The sequence below is a fragment of the Aulonocara stuartgranti genome (assembly GCF_965226115.1).
Source record: "Aulonocara stuartgranti genome assembly, chromosome: 2".
NCBI lineage: Eukaryota > Metazoa > Chordata > Actinopteri > Cichliformes > Cichlidae > Aulonocara > Aulonocara stuartgranti.
This window is the reverse complement of record NC_138940.1, coordinates 21,017,577-21,035,875: the sequence shown is the minus strand read 5'-3', so window position 1 is coordinate 21,035,875 and position 18,299 is coordinate 21,017,577. Positions and strand designations below refer to the sequence as shown.

The window sequence follows — 18,299 nt, the reverse complement described above, 5'->3', positions numbered from 1 at the left end:
GAAAGAAATTTAAACATGAAAAACTACACTCCAATTTGTGGAGCGTTTCCACTCAACCAGATGGTTAATCCAGCTTTTTTGGGGGGAAAACTTATCTTTTTATTTATTCCAGTTGGTGTAATAAAAAAAAAAATCATGGTCTTGGTTTGTTAACTTTGCAAATTCAGGTGCTGACTGAAAATCTGTTGCTGCGTGGTACAGACCAAACATGAAGGTTTGAAGTGTAAAATTCTTGTATGTAGCACTAATGAGCAGATATTTGTGTGAGCTGCACCAATAAGGTTTATGGCAACAGCACGCTAACCGAGTGGCATTATTTGATAACCCATGGCACGTGGTGTTAAAAAAACAAAAAATCGCTAATACCGAGGCTTCAAAATTGCAGACTCCAAAAGCCAACGGCGCAGAGGTCACATCCGTGTTCTAAGCAGTCTCAGGGCTGCTCAGGTTATGGTTAGGTTAAATTGATGCTTTTTGGTAATTAACTTTTTAAATTTCCATTTCATGGTGTCTTCCTTGAAATTCATGACTCTTCTTCCCTGCCTCATCTTTCCTTCCACATCAGTTGTAGTTCAGACCAGTGACGCTCACCTCTGCATCGCCTTTGTTCTTGTACCAGATGAGGCGCAGCTTGGCGTTTGTGGCCATGGTGTAGTTGGTTCGGATGTAGCTGTAGAACAAGGCACATTTAACTCGAACAGGCTCACCAGCCAATACGTGGTACTCCTTCAGATCCACAGACCAGTCAATGCATCCATCCACTGCGAGGGGGAACACAGAGAAGAGAAATATTGAGGACATACACCATTATACACCAAATACTGCAGGAGAGAGAAACACTGATTAAAACTCAAACAACACAGGAAGCGAAACACGAACATAAACAGCAAAAACAAAAATCCTCACTCAGCCAAGGGTTTATATAAGATATGTATAAGTAAAAACATAAAGAAAAATGCTTGACAGGAGAAAGAAACGAGGATGTGAGAGAGCCAGAGAGTGTGAGTGACAGGGATATTGTTTTATCTCATTTCTTTGGTAATATTATTCTTTACCTTCAAAGCAATAGAACATTGAATGTAAATTTTTTAACAGTTAGTCTGTTCTTTTGTTTCAGGGGAGGGAGGGGGGGCAACATAGTGGAAGATTAAACGAGTTACAAAAAAAAGTGTAGCATTTTTTTCTTAAATGTTGAAGGTACAAACACAGGAGGGTGTCAGAAATAAACTTCTTGTGAGAACAGACGAACAAAGTTCATTCTATTTTCTTTTGATTTCATCCCTACGACCAAATGTTTCTCTTCACTGTTATTTGTATAGAGTTTTTTTTCATACACCAAGTATGAAAAAAAAAGTAAGGACTGCTTACTAAGTATTGCTTTAGTAATTGGAGAAAATGTGTGCGAGATAAAAAGACAGAAATTCAGAATATGAAACATGGAGGGAGAGGTCATGACCAAAGGAACAGATGAAAGAGGAAGTGTGCTGCGGCAGTGTTGGGGTGAGTCCAGGTCAACAAGAACGAACAGAAAACAACTTGTAGATGTGAGACAAGTTTGAGATGGCGAGATGTTAGAGGTCGAAAAAAAAGACAAAGAGCTTGCCCTTCTGTTTTTTTCCTTTCCTCTCTGTCCCTCATTCCTCTCACTTCTTTTAGTTTTCCTTGTGGTCTGAGCCTCAGATAGCTGTGCTCTGTTTTAACTGTCACCCTCAGGCACTTGCCACAAGGCCTTCCCTCTGAATTACAGCCTGTAGCAATAAAGCCTCTGGTTCTGTCATCCACTTCAAAATACCTCTTCTGTCTCTCATCTGTACTCTCCCCCTCTTGTTTATTAGTATTGTCATAAATAGCGTATGTATGCTAGTTGGATTAGAACAGACCATAAGCTCTGAATGGCATCTAAAATTTGGCTGTGATATCATCTTTTTTCCCCCCAGCAGTGGAACGATACCGTTGACCACAATATCACAGCATGACTTAAGTAAGGAAAATGGAATCTGGAGGAAAGTTGTTCAGATGAACATGTCCTCTACCCACATACCAAGGAGGTCTGGCCCGGATCTAGTATCAAGCTGGCACTGCTGACTTCTGGCATGATAAGACGTATGCCATCCAGATATGGGCCAGGCCTGGCATAGATGGCACCGTTTATGTGATGGCATGCCATATCTGGCTCGATTGTGGTTTGCTTCATGGGCCCAGGCTCACAGAAAACAGGTCTGGCCCGGATCTGGCATCAAGCTGGCACTTCTGACTGACTGGTGTCATGGCAGGGTGTATGTCAACCATATGTGTACCAGGTCTGGCAATGACGTCACTGTTTATGGCATGCCATGCCATATCTGGCTCGATTGTGGTTTGATTTATGCAGCCCAGGCCCATAGAAAACAGGTCTTCCCTGGATCCGGCTGGTGCTTCTGACTGACTGGTGTCATGGCAGGGTGTATGTCAACCAGATGTGGATCAGGTCTGGCAATGAAGCACTATTTATGTTCCTGTTTTCCTATTTTAGCTAGAAGACCCAAATGCCATGTTGGAATACTATACTGCTATGGTAGCCAATGTTTCAAATGCAGGTTTGTGAGTGTACACTTTATCCAAAGCCTAGTGACGGTTTACTCATCGTTGCCAGTGGGTGGCTGTAGCTCAGGAGTTGGAGCAAGTCACCTACTGATCGCAAGGTTAGTAGTTCGATCCCTGGCTCTTCCAGTCTGCATGTCAAGAGTGTCAATGTGTATGAATGTAGCTAGGAAGCACTCAGTTTAGAGAAAGTGTGAGATATTGTGAATGTGTTGTGTATAGCACTTTAAGTAATCTGGGCGAGTAGAAAAGCGCTGTATAAGAGTCAGTCCATTCACTGTCTGAACAGAGTTTCGTCATGTTACTTTTGCACTATTATGTTGTTATTACATGGCTTGATTAAGGTACACATTAGGCTGACATCTGGGGCCAGAGCTGAAACTGTTCTGGGCCAGCACAGGGCCAGCAGTGTGTCTACAACTGGCCCGTGGCTGCACACAACTTACACATGGCCCACATACTGCAAAGAATGACGGCCCTTTGGTGGCCCAGATCAGGTTTGCCAGAGGTAATCCACACATGGGCCAGGACAGGACCACCAGTGTGTCTGCAACTTGCCTTGTGCTGGCCCATGTGTGGGCCACCTCTGGCAAACCAAATCTGGGCCACCAAAGGGTCATCATTCTTTGCGGTATGTGGGCCATGTGTAAGCACATTGAGTGGGCCTGATCCGAGTCTTACCAATTTTATTATGTGGGTATATTTTAATATGCACATCTGGGTTTAAGGTTTGGCTTTAGCTTAGCTAACACTGCTAGCATAATGGACAGGTTTTTGATGGGGCTCCCACCTCCCACACAAAAGCATAGTCAAATATGCTTCCAAACCAACTTCCTTCCAAGCCAAAGACTAGAAGATATGATATCTTGCCTTTGGCTTCACCTGCGAAGATTTTCTTGTAAAACAAAGGTAAGCCTAGCAAAAAAAGTTTGGGAACCACTGGTCTGGTCTAACTCCAAATTACTTGTGATACAAAGTATCCCACGTCAAAAATACAACTGAATCAAATACAAACACATGTCTGTCCCAGCAGCTTGTCATAACAGGAATATATATAATCATGGCTCAGTAGCATATTCACTGGCATTGGGCCATTGTTGGCAAAATTTGCTGGGTCTGTGCTTTTTGGACACAGGATACAGGTTGTGGATCGTTACATTGGCTAGCTCTATAAGTCAATGTAAACATGTTTTAGCACTCTGTATGATGTGTCAGGTGTAATTTGTGTTGAGTTAAGTCACTACCAAAGATTTAACGACTTTATTTGCACCAGTTTGCGGTTTAAAATTACAGCCACATACTTAACTGGTACATTTATAGATTTAGCAATATGCATTAAGTCATACTGTGGCAGGAGAGATTCAGCATCACTGCACACACACTCATGTACAGACACACGGCAGATTTATTACACACACGATCACTCATTCACCTTCTCAAATTAGTGCTCGTCCTCATCTCCCACTACACATGCACCAACAGCAGTCATTTAATCAGTGACAAGCTTGACAGATAGTCATAAAAACTGTGCCGATCTGTCATGAAACACACAGTTTCACAGACTAAAACAACATTTTTTTCATGAGAAAGGTAAAAAAGCCTGAAATTCTGTGCGAGTGTGTGTATGTGTCTGCGCAAATGTGTGTGTAAAAGAATTAAGTAATGAATTGGCCAGTCAGACTTGGTGGTTGTAAATTAATGAGCTGACACGAACTGAAGATGTTAGTGTAATCCACTCAACACCTAACACACACACAGGATGCACCCAGGGCATCACATTAATAGAAAAATCACATTAGTTTGGTCGGCTGGACTAATGTGATTTGTTTGAGACAATGTTTAACACAGGTCAGACACACACACACACACGAGAAAGGTGAGACCTGTGTTTCAGGTCATAACCAAAGAAAAATTCCAATAATCCATTTATCTTAGCGTGTACATGTGCTTATGCATATGTGTTAATATGTGTTTGTGTGTATATGTGCATGTGTGGGTGTATAAATATATTTATATATATACGTGTATATATTAGGGGTGCAACGATATTCGTATCGATATTGAACCGTTCGATACAGTGCTTTCGGTTCGGTACGCATATGTATCGAACAATACAACATTTGTAATTTATTTTATCAATTTTCCTTCTGACGATGCTGTCTGTGTTGAGCGCTCAGTGAATCTGTGTTCGACTACTCCGCCTAGGCTGCACTGTCGAGCGCAGATCCACTGAGCGCTCAACACAGACAGCATAGTCAGAAGGAAGAGCGCAGGGCAAGCTAGCGAGACAGAAGTTAAGCTCTCCTTGCAACAGGCAAGTTGAACCTCATTCAGATCTGGCGTTTGGAATTATTTTGGTTTTCATGTGACGTATGACCCTGAAGGTAAGCGAGTCATGGACTAAAGTAAAACAGTATGTTGGATGTGCCATGCAATGCTCAATTACATTGGTGTGAACTAGTGTGTTAGCGCAGTTAGCTCGTTAACGTGTTGGCCGTCTAGCCCCATGCACGGAGCGATCGGCGGTAGCTCGTTAACGGAGATTTGCCGTGTTGTGGCGTTAAGGTCATTTCAACGAGATTAACCTGAAAGCACTAGTGGGAACACAACGAATATGAGTGCACATTTATGCCGACATCATCCTAGTGCAAAGACAAGTGGAAGCAGACAAAAAAAAGCAAGCATGCTACTAACTTTAGCCGAGTCATTTAGACAGCTGTTAGCACATGATTCTCCTTATATGTTTAATATGCTGCTGAGAATATAGCCCAGAAGAAGCGGATAGTATAGCTTTTATTTTGGAAAGAGCCATTTCTCTGTAATAAACTCTCTTTTCCAAAGATGAGTGATTCCTCAATCAGATACAGGGCTTGCAATATCGCTAGCCCGACGTCCCGGAGCTAGCGATTTTTTCAGTCGGGCTACCAAAATCTATCTCTTCCCTGCCCGTCGGGCTATTGTAGGAAAAATATATGTCAATGCTTTTGCATTCTTTCAGAAATGTAGCTGGGTAATTATGTCATTGGCATCGGTGAGCCACTGTCAATATGTGACATATTGAAGTCGCGTTTGAATTTGCGCTTGTTTTTTTGCTTTCACTTTGCAATCGTGCGAACTGTGTATAGAGAGCGACAGCACTGATCTGTGAGTGATGATAATTTGTGCACCAATTCCTCTGACATCGTCTTATTAATCGTTAGCTTACTATGCAAACATGACAAGTGAAATCTCCCGCAGCTTAAACATGTGAGAGGTTGATCGCGCAGAGAATCGCTGAGCTTATGTGAGTGCGTGTGTAAAAGCATTTCAGTTCTGCTGAGCCAAATAAGACAGGTCAGGGTGAAGAAGTGACAGCCAAAGAAAAGCTTACCACAAAACGGAGAAGTTATGATAAATCAGACTATAAGGCAAAAAGAAAGTGCAGCTTTATGGTTTCATGGACAAAAGAATTTCTGTGGCTGCAATATGATGAGCTAAATAACCAGGGCTGCACATAAGTGGTCCGCAGGTGCGCATTCGCTGTCAAAATAAAAAACACGCACAAGGGTTAGGGTTAAATTTAAAAACTGTACTTTTGAGTTAAAATATATATTTATAATTTTAATAAATGACAAATTAAAAATGCATGAACATTTTTTTGTATCGAAAAAATATCGAACCGTGACACCAAAGTATCGAACCGAACCGTATCGTGAATTTTGTGTATCGTTGCACCCCTAGTATATATATATATATATATATATATATATATATATATATATATATATATATATATATATATATGTATATATATATATATATATATATATATAAGCCAGAAGAGAGAGTGTGTGTGTGTGTATGGGGGAGTGCAGCTGTGTGTGTCTGTAGACATATTAAATGTGTGGGCGAGGTGTTAGCATGGGCAGATATATCATTCCCGTCAGTTGTATCTGCATACGGATGCTCCCAAATGGCAGAATGAAAATAACCCTGAATAAATGGCAAAGTTTCAGAGTCTGGAAAAGTGGAGAGAGTTTTGGGCAAATATACTCACATAGACACGCGCGCACACACACACACACGCATGGACAGAGTCCCAAACTGTCACGGCGAGTGAAGTGAGCCGTGTGGAGATAATGAAGTAGGATCCAAACGCAGGCACTTGTAAAGGTGTGAAGGTGGTTTATTGAAAGTAAAGTACAAAATAGAAAAACGGTAAACTGGACTGCAGACTATCTGAACTGGGAACAACTAAACTACAAAACACGAACCAGAACATGAACATGAAGAAGGATGGGCGGAGGTAAGTGATGACAGACAGCAGGAAGAACACACGGATGAAATACGATGGATACACAGACAGACCAGCGACTACAACAACAGACGACACGACTTAAATACACTCAGAGAAACACAGGGAGATTACACACAGGTGGGAGTAATTAACGAGAAGAGACAAGGGAGGTAAAACTGAATACACTCACATGAGACGCAGACCTTCACAATAAAACAGGAAACAAGAGCTCACTACACAAGGACGCAGACCCGACACTGAGAGACAGACAGAATATAACACACGGAACGCAATACTAAATATGAGACACAAATCCTGAAACACGAATAAACAGAAACATGGAACTCTAATAATAATAATAATAATAGCATCTGAAAAACACAACAATCATTCAAAAATAACCAAACATCAGAACTCAAAATACTGGATTGAACCGACCCAGAACTGTGACACAAACCTATATACAGGCTGCACTTTTTTCCCTTTGGCAGAAACAATCATGTTCAACAACAAAAATTACAAAACATCAAATGTATTTCCCACTGAACTAAACTGCAACAGGGTAATTTACCATAAGTAACACATTTAGTTCTTCTGATGCTTCAAAATTGCTTTAGCTTTATTTAGTCTTATTCTGCCAGATTTGATCTTATCCTGTAAGATTTGAACAGTTTGATAGGATACTGGGAAATAAAATAAACTTGACATTTAAGCATCGTAAAAATGAGTTCCAAGCAGGAAAGCTGCAGACTTATTTGATTATTATAAGTGTTCTGTTATTAGCCAAAGATGTGTAGCAGCACTGGAGAGTGCAAGACTGCAGTCTATACTAATAGTGATCTTAAACTTGCACTTGCAGTATTTTGCACTCACTGATTTAAACTGCAAAGGCACCGAAGCAAACCCTGTAACAGTCTGATGTGGTGAACAGAGAGCTGAGTGTGAAGGCAAAGCTAGTCGATCAGTGTCTCCACCTCCACCTGTGACCACAAGCTCTGGCTACTGACCTAAAACTGCAGATATAATCCACAGAAATGAGCTTTTATAGATCCGAAATCCAATTATGGTTTGTCAAAAAGAAATGCTGTTGGTGAAAAACTGATGGATGTATGATTAGATGGACGGTTGTTATCAGTATTACTGTCAAAACCTTTGTCATCATTGTTTGACAAAAATAGCTGTAAAGGAGGAGGCAAAGAATCTTGCATAGATATCAGCTGGACTGCATGATTACTAGTTGCTATTAGGAAAAAACCTGTACTGGCCGGCCTGTTGGTCATTGATTTTGGGAGGTTGTTTGCTGTAGCTAGGTCAAATTGGTCGCAATTAGGTATGAAATTCTGGAGAAAGAACCTCATTGTGATTGCTTTGATTGCTTGCAAATTACACACACACACATTCACAAGGGATGTTTAAATTTATACCATAGGTGCTTCTGCTAGGAGGCTGAGGGTGGCGCTAATGAGTGGTAGTATTTTTGTAACATATTTCAGCCAGCAACAGCAGGCAACATCCAGTAACCATTCGTCAACCAGTCACATGTATTTCCCTGGAGATCAGAGGTTGCCCATAGATACCGGATTGGAAGATGTGTGACTGTCGTCTTGTCGACTTCCACAAGTGGGAATTGCTATCCACGGTGCTAAATTCTATAGTTTAGACAGGACTATAGGTGGTTATTTTGTGTTTGTGTTTTCTATTTTGTGACTATTGTTTGCATTACAGGTGGAAGGCTGTAGTATTTTTTTTGACATGGCCATACCAAAGATCTTCTGCTTCATCTCTATAGCTTGGGGGCGACCGAGGCTCATGGGGTTGGGAAGCGCATCTGTAACCGGAAGGTCACCGGTTCGATCCCCGGGCTCTCTGTCCTGGCAGCTTCGCCTCTGTCAGTCTGCCCCAGGGCAGCTGTGGCTACAACTGTAGCTGCCTCCACCAGTGAGTGAATGAATAGTGGTACTGTAAAGCATTTTGGGTGCCTTGAAAAGCACTATATAAATCCATTCCATTATTATTATCTCTTTGAGCTAACGACTCTTTGCTGATGTGCCATGAGTACATAGTTTGGTGAGGCACGCTTCCTGGATAAATCTTTAAAAGATCCTTTCGTCTTGTTTTTGTTTTGAGGCCATTAGAGACCACCGTGTACTGCAAAGATTAATGATGGTGTTTTGCATGCCTATGAGATCTTGAGTTTTGACAATATCTGTCTACAGACAGATGGCAAAATATTGAAACACCTGCCAGATTTTTTTCACCATAACACACACACACAACACGAACACAATACCAGCTACACTATCACAGCCCATATAAATGTGTGCATGGAGGTACCTTTCACTCTGGCGGTTTTGAGCTATACCTGCAGTAGTCATCTTATACTGGTGATCCTGATGGGTTGTTTCTACTAGACACCAGAGAAGACTATAAAAGTGCTTCAATAAGCTGCCCGCAAGTTTAAACTTTAAATTTACTCCATAAGTTTCAGTCTTCCTTAGAGAGCACACATTAGACAACATGAATATAGTTTAACAATAACACTGACAATACTGGGCATGTATGCTTTATTTAATTTAAGAGCTATGCGAGTTATGTAGTTTGTGCTGGGAGCCGAATATTCAGTCCAGGCCTGTCACTCAAACGTAAAGCCCCTCAGAGCCTCCAGCCTGTCTGCACGCCTCCCACAATCCCCTGCAATACCACTACAGCTGCTGCCATAATAATAGCTTGACCTGACCCACCCACACACACGCACGCACGCACACACAGGTAATGATCCCCATATTCACAAACAGGGACAAACACACACACAAAAAAGCAGTATGAAGTCACACACACACACACACACACACACACACACACACACACACACACACACGTACATGTACACACTGGAAAGACAAGACAAGTACACACATGAGTGCGCACACACACACACACACACACACACACACACACACACACACACACACACACAACAGTCTATCACCACTGGAGGGCAATTTACACCATGGGTGAGAAAAGACAGAAAGAAAAAAGAGAAAAGAAAGGAGAGAGAGACAGAGAGAGAGAGAGAGAGAGAGAGCAAGATTAGAAGGCGAAAGAGCGAGGGGGAGAGAGACAGAGTGTACCTGCCGTTTGGCCCAGTGGTTTGTGCTGATGTTCAATTTCAGCGCACGGCCAGCTTGATGGTTACTTATTTTCTCTGAACACATTTTATGAGAATAGGCTTTAGCCTAGATAGAGCTTTATATGTACGCCTCGAGGACATGCTGCATTTGTGTGCGGGCACCGCAGAGCGAGGAGAAGCGTGACATTGTGCGTGTTTGCCATTTTCAAAATGACTCTCAGAATAAGTTGCACTCCGGCTCAAATTGTGAATCTATGCCACACACACACACACACTCACATAGATTTATGTATGGGTGTAACTGTGAGGGCATTCACATACATAATCCATTCCTAGCCACTTACCTTCAACTCAGCCATCAAAACTAAGGGCCTAACAACAGCCCTCACCCGAGCTGTAACTTAAACCCAATTCAAATTTTAACCCTTTAAAGGTATCCTCAAAATCGTTCCCACTCCAGTGGACTAAGACTCAAACTGATTCTCACAGTGTTAGCTGGGCAACAACCCACACGCACATCCATACACACACAAACCAAAGCAATCTATTTTGTGAGCCATATGAATATGGTAATACATGTCTGGGTTATGGCCTTCATTCATTGCAACGGAGTTACAACAGCATCTATCAGCATACGAGGCTTGTAGTGCTACAGCACACACACACGCACATACACGTACACACACATATTACAACCAAGACACACAGTAAAACACTCAACCTCATATTAACAGACACACACATTTTCACGCACATGCATTGGGCTGAATAAATGGAGTTGACCACAATCTGCCCTCTGTCTAATGCTACCAAACAGACTGAAATTTATTCACTCTCACAGGAGAAAGCACACACAGAGATGCACATGCCCACAAAAAGCAAAGGGAAAAAAGTGACATGTACTGATAAGAAAACTGCAGCTGTGAAAACTGAAAGCATCATCTGAGTTAACCTGTGGATTCTACTGATGAATGAGAGTGCATGTTTGAGTGGACTGAGTTGAACTATCATTAATAAAGATAATAAGAAACCCTGATGTGACTGGCAGAATAACAGTGTCATAAAATATAAATAAATATTATATTTCTAAGATCTAGCTGGCTTATTTAGCTTGTAGGTAAAAAACCTCTTAAATTGTCTTTATAAATCTGTTTAAGCTCGTCTACATTCGCCTAGAAAGTGGATTAGTTATTCTGGCACTAGCAGAACAATTAATACTTGGAGCAGTACGTCTGCACACTGACACATTTATTTCTATATTACTTGAAGAAGATGTAAACAAATCACACACAAAAGTCTGCATTTAGTGTTATTTGACCTAAAGCAGACTGTAGTAGAGCACCGTCATCATTAATGTCACTGTTAATCAATAAAGCCATTATAAGCTGTGAATTTCAATGAAAATAAAATTCTATAAGAATACTCCTGTGTTTAGGCTAGTCTTATTGTTCAAAGACTAGCCTGTGATGAAAGTGCACGAGAAAAAGAGATAAAAATAGAAACTGCATATTTTGTTAAAATTGGTTTTCAGGTTAAACGTGGATCAGAAATGCGGGGTATGGAGTGCATTCAGAGATAATGTAGTCAGAGATCTATTATGACTGCACAAATTTGTCCACCTTGGATACAAAGTATGGCTGACACCTAAATTTACCCTAAATGGCTGGGTGGGTGATGATTGGAGGATGATTATATTTGATGTGCCTCTTAGTCTGATCTTATTATAACATACCATAATAGACCCATTTCTGTAATATACTCACATATCTATATTATTGCTAATATATATTGTAATATATCTATATCACTAAAGCACTTCTGGATGGATGCAAACTGCATTTCGTTGCCCTGTACCTGTGCATGTGCAATGACAATAAAGTTGAATTCTAATTCTAATTCTAATTCTAATTCTTATTTCAAAGTAAAGCCAGATTTCTGTGACTGCTTGGTGAACCCACGTCTAGTCAAAGTTTATTTCTATGGTACATTTTAAACAGCTGGCAAAGATGTTGTAGAAGTTACATGAAATATGCATAACACTGACTAAACCAACGAGAAGTACACACCAACAATCAAATAGAACAAGCGAACATGACTGTGTTTGCATATTAGAAGCCAGGGTACTCTACTGGGACAAATAGGATTTTAAAAATGTTGATTGGGGATGATCGAGAGACTGGGCAGCTCTTATGTGAAAAGGTAAGTTGTTCCAAAGATTAGCTGAGGCACCACTGAGAAGGCGCTATCGCCTCTGCTGAAATCAGGCTGAATGAAGATAAAAAATGACACTATTTAAACCTTCATGATCTGTATCCAGATAACTTTTTTTCTGAATGAGAGAAATGCATGTGTCCAACCAATGTCTAACAGGAAAAAACTCACTTGTGTATTTTTGTGCGAAAAGGCAGCATTGGACATGTCCAGACTGAATTTCCCACGTTGCCTCAAGTTTCTGTGCAATGTGGTAGATCTTACATATTGAGATCAGATCAGGCAGCATGGTTAGCACTATTGCCTCATAGCAAGAAGGTCCTGAGTTCAATTCCATTCAATTTCTGTGTGGAGTTTGCATGTTCTCCCTGTGTTTGCGTGGGTTCTCCCCAGGTACTCCGGCTTCCTCTCACAGTCCAAAGACATGCAGTTAGTGGGGATAGGTTAATTGGAAAACTTTTAATTGCCCGTAGGTGCGAACAGTTGTCTGTGTCTATGTGTTAGCCCTGCGACAGACTGGCGACCTGTCCAGGGGATCACATTGTTGTCACATGTTATTTTTCTACCAATGTGAATGCAAAGACCCATATCATCCAGGTAACATATTTACTGAAGGTACTGATCCAAGTGTTAGATCGCCCTGAATTGCTGTGGACGTCTTCCTTCCTTCCTTTTCCAGTTTGGTAATTTGGTTAACCAGAAACAGGTCAAACCACTTGAAAGTGTGTTTAGTTCTCTACACACACACACACGGACACACACTGTGCCCCACTTTGCTTTTTTTTTCCTGGATGAAAGCCTTCATAGGACAGTACAAGATTTATAGGTACTAACAAAATACAGTGCTGTACACTTCTACTACAATTATAAACTGACTGGTTTATTAAACAGAAACGACTTTCCCATCTCAGTGAAAACAAGCCTTCCATTAGTAAACTGACAACATCTGTTTTCTCCCAGAAGGAGCTTTTGCTTTTGAACTGCTTTGGACTTTCCGATCACCAAATGGTCAGAGTGCCCTGTAACAGATTGCGCTATCTTGAAGAGGAGGGAAAATGTGATTTGATTGGTCAGGCTGGAGGCAAGACTCTTTAACATTTCCAGCTGAGTTACAGTTCTGCCACGGGCTTGTTGACTCAGCCACTCCTTGTGCTATGTGCAACTGATTCTTGGAAATAAAGCATAGCGCAGTCTGAAATATCTTCAAAATGTTGACTTGAGTTTTGCAAATCAGGTCATGAACCAGAAAGAGAAGTAGGCCCAAATAATTTGAGAAAATGCTGAAAAGAAAACAAAAAAAAAGGATGGGCGGCAGAGGGAAAGATTGAGGATGAAGGAGTAGTTTTGATAGGAAGTACTTAATGAGAAACAATGAGTCCCATTTCCCTGGGAAGTACAACACATTGGCCTTCCTATTAACTATAATGACTCTCAAAGAGGTATATATGGATAGATGAAGGAAAGGAGAGGTGGAAACATAGAGGGAAGATGGAGAGGAGACACAAAGGAAGCACCTGTGGATGACAGATAAAGGATCTTATCAGGAAAGATAATAAGAAGGTAGATAATGTTTCCCTATCAGGCTACTCCTCAATGAGTAATGACAGCAGAAACAAAAGGTAAAAAAAGAGGAAGATGAGAAACAGAAGATAGTTTGTAGCATCTGCAACATAGATAAATCAATGCCAAATTACACGTGGTAGCCTGGTATAATTACACCAATAAATGTGATCAGGGTTGGGATGATTGATGACATATCTCACACTAGAGCTAATGTTAGTGTTTGCTGAATACTAAGACCATATTTCCCACTCAACCAAACAGCCACTCACTCTTGATATCCTACAGTCAGCCACTCCATCTGCTATGCATGGAGGCTATTACCCAGGAAAATCATTATCCTCTTGTTGGTGTGTGTAGAAATCTACCCTTATAAAATGGAAAATCTGAAGAAAGGAACGTGCCAGGATGCCATAGTAGGAATTCCGGACTCAGTGTTCGATCTCATGCTTAGTGGAGTGGAAATTAGATTCCCAAATCATTAATGGTGAAAATGACAGGAAATCTTTTTTGGGGTGGGGAACATGTTGGGTAATTGAAAAAAGTCCTTCAAAGGATTAGACGGAGAACAGAGACAGAACGCAAAAACTAGAAAAACAGAAATGTAAACAGACCCAACCAACTGGACGACACCTTGGAGATCAGATCAATAGAAAATGATACAAAAGACTTTTTTGTGCAAGATGAAAAAAGGCAAAGTGGGGATGAAAAAGCGGGAGGTGATGTAAGAAGAGAAAAAAGGGGGCAATGAAAATAAAAGCAGCATGTTGGAAGCCATCAGCTACCTGCATCCAAGTTACAATGTTCAGATTTCATCTGCTTCCACTTTATGCATCTCTCTGTGTTTACCACAGTGTTGCTTGCATCACATTTCTGTTTGCTGTATCATTTCATTATTTGGTTCCACAACAGCCCACTTTCCCCTTGTTGATCATTAAAATCTAATCTCGCCTGGCTGTGCAGGCTCGTGAGCCTAAAACAGTGATATATTTCATGTTTATTCAGAAAATGATTGCTTTTATTACTTTTTGATCTCACTGGTGAATCTCAGGGTTAATGAAAAGTCCCCAGTGTCTTTATCGGGATTATTATCTTTTTAAAGCAGCGGGATGAAGGAGGTGATCTGTGTGCTTGTGCAGAGTCTTATTTTTACTTTTTACACTTATCCCCTTAATGTGCATTCTGGAATCAAGCTTTTAAATTCAGCCATACAATCTATTCCTAAAAGATACAGGTCAACGTGACCTTTGCTCTGACTACCTTTTAGTAAAACCACCCACACTTAAACTGATGCATACTCTGTTAATCATCTAATGCTTTCATTCATTATATCGGGATCTCTTTTTCCTCAATCTGGCAACCCACTCACTGCCAACAACTTAGCCTCTGGTGACTAGATAATAATGTGTGATTCCTAGTATAGCCAGTGGATATCAGTGTCAGTCACACAACATGCTTGGGCAGTGCGCTCCCTCTTTTAATCTCTACATGCACTCTTTAGCTTCATGCAACCAAAACCTCCAAAGTAACCCTTCAGTAAGATTCAGACTAAAGCAGACTACAAACAGAAACCAGAAATCTTCTGGATATCAAAAATCTCACCCTGCTTTGGGATTTAGCATATATACATGCAGATATCTCTTTCTACCAATATAGTGCCTTAAGAGGCAGATCTGCCTTCATTTCTACAGGTTTGAGAACCATTGGTTACTCTGCATTACAGAAAGGAAGGTGTGGTAATTACAATATGTGCTTGGATACAATTGTGATGCACAGAAACTGCAGGCTGCTCTGTGACTTAAAGCCACAGACTAATGTTGTTATAGTTAACTAAAACTAGATGTGTAAAACATTTAGTTTTTGTATTTTTTAGTTTGATAAAAATTTGATTGCAGCTTGCCTGATGAGGCATTGATTGACGTTTTTATTGAGACTGGATGCCAACAAGACTGTGAGTCAACTACTTTCAAAACCTTCTGTGATTCTATCGTTGTAATACCTGATTTACTGATTTCTTGAAGTCTTGCCTCAGACATATACCCTCGATACAATATTAATAATTAAAAAGATGGAAACTAATAAAAATGTAACATTTTCAAACAACAAGAAGCACTTATGTTTATAGACAGTAAGACTGACGGTGTTGGAGTAAAATTGTTAAATGTTGTCATTGTGTTACTTAAATTTGTAGGTCTTAGTTCAAGCAGCATGATCAAAGACATTCCTTTGTTTCTGATTACCCTCCCCAGCCTGTTGGTGGGGGAGGCTGTAGTGTTTTAGGCACATCCTATGTGAGGGTTCTGTTTAAAAAATGAGGATTTAAAAAGCAACGTTTCTTTAAGGAACTTTCCAGCATTACTTGCCAGGTTAACAAAGACACTGGAAAATTAAGCTTTCGGTGAATTTTTGTGAAGTGTGTGAACCAAACGACAAGAAGCTCTAAAAGCACTGTCCTCCATCAAATTGCTTCTTTGTGTTGTTGTGTGAATTTATATATACACGTCTGCAGCCCGCCCAATTTATCACTGTGTCGATGGAGCATGCAGCACACTCACTCCCGTATTTGTCAGCTGTCTTGTGTGTTAACACACACCTCCACACACACAGGGTCCCCTTTGCTCTCCTCCTGCCCGTCATTAATAAAAAGAAGTAGCTGCACACCTGTTCACTGACAGCACCCCACAGAGTGACAGAGGGGGAGATGGGCTAAAGTGTGACAAGGATTTTAAAAAAGGGAAAGGAGGGTCGGTTTCAGTGAGTTTCAGACCTCTTCTTTTCTTTATTTAAAAGCACTTATTAAAACAATGAATCCATCGCACATTCAATAGTTCACTGCTTGACCACAGCTCAGGCGCTGCATGCTTGTCTTTAGCCCTGGCTTCCAAAGTCAGACCTAGCTTTGCTTTGAAAATTTTTCCCCGACTCTGTCTTTCTCAATGATGCACAGCTCTGCATTAGTCTTGAACTTGCTGGCTCCGACTCCATCAGTTTCAGACATTATTACTTGGGCTCCACGTTCACTGCACATGCATTTTCTCTCACAATGAAACCATCTGTCTTCAACCACTTTATTCTATGTTTTATTGGAGATTTCACACCAGTGGGAAGAATTCATACATATTATTAACATTTTTTGATTATTTTTCTAGTATTTCTGAGTTGAGTAGAGCTCTCACTGTGTGCTTGGAAAGATGACCTTTAGACCTTTTCCCTTGGTTTTGCCTCTCATACGAGCTGCACTTAGTCCTGCAGTTTCACAAATGAAATGTGCTCTGTACCTCTTCATTTTCACTGGTAATCCTTGATTCTGAAAACAACTAGCGTGTCCATTAAAAAAAAAAAAAGTAAATACTCTTTTAGTCCAAATGCAACCAAGGAATGCAGTTACTAGGGAAATGGAATATGGGTTTAAGAGCTATTTGTGCATTAATTATGCAAGATTTTGTCCCCCCTTTGGCTGACCTTTCATATTCAAACAATAATAGAAAATGTGAAAAGTCATTGTAAGCAGGTATGTTCTTGATATTTGATAGCTCATGAAAGGACCCAGGTCCACATCTTGCCCAAGCCCCTCTGTTATGCCCCTTATAACCCCTACCCCCTCTTTACATTGACATTGTAAGAGTCTCGGGGTGTTGCTTGGGCTTGATTGTGGATTATCTACATCTAATGAGGTGTGGAAAAAGGCACACCTGCGGTCAGCATGGGGAAAATGCCTTTTTTGCCAGACCTCATCGTGCTCCCACATCATTCCGCTCTTTAGGTTGTGACTTTTGAGCCAGGTCATAATACACTAGTTTAAAGGGTGACCTCAGTGTAAGCTATACAGTACGATACGATACTGCTATCTTCCCAGCAGCAGCCCAGTAGACAAATTAGCAGCTGTTGTTGGTGATCGTAGAGGCTAAAGAAGAGGATATTTCACTGTGGAGGTAGTGGAGACTAAAAGAGAGCAAAAAGCACAGCTGTGTAGTAGCTATAATAAATACTGTTCTCCACAGATCATTGCATGCCACTATTCAATTTTATTTTATTTATATAGGGCCAAATCACAACAACAGTTGCACCACGGCGCTCACTATAGCAGTGGAACCTAAACTCTTTTTATTTTTACAGTATTCTAACTGTGTTCTTTCAGAGTCTGATCTCAGTGTGTTCATGATAATTTAGCTTTGTGGTATTCTACGTTATCATGGTGATGCTGGTGAACTGTGGTCATAAAGAGATGCAAATCAACTATACTCAGATATGTTCTGGCACTGGGACCACTGATTGATTTAAATTCAGTTTTGAAATTATTACTATTTTCTGTCATGCGTGTACTCAGTGGTGGATTTTCATGTTAAATATTGCCAAGTGTCAAACTGTTAGACCAGTCTAAAGTCAGTTTTGGGCTTCAAAGCTTGGCTTAGGCAGTTTTCTTCTATGCTCTGTTCTCAGTGCTTGCCTGCAGATATACAATCATGTCAGCCATACAGGTCTGACTGAGTACAGTAGCCCCACCCACCAGATGTTTGAACACCCTTTGCTTCTAAAGGGGAA

General features: G+C 40.8%; 1 protein-coding gene across 6 annotated transcripts in view; it reads right to left on the bottom strand.

The window, feature by feature from the left end:
• il1rapl2 (interleukin 1 receptor accessory protein-like 2) overlaps window positions 1-18,299 on the bottom strand; it is a 636,591-nt gene that overhangs the window by 196,655 nt on the left and 421,637 nt on the right. For all 6 annotated transcript variants that reach the window (XM_082503825.1, XM_082503824.1, XM_082503827.1 and 3 more), the window contains one exon: window positions 592-761. In XM_082503825.1, the coding sequence (XP_082359951.1) occupies window positions 592-761 (170 nt within the window). The remainder of the gene's footprint in view (window positions 1-591; window positions 762-18,299) is intronic.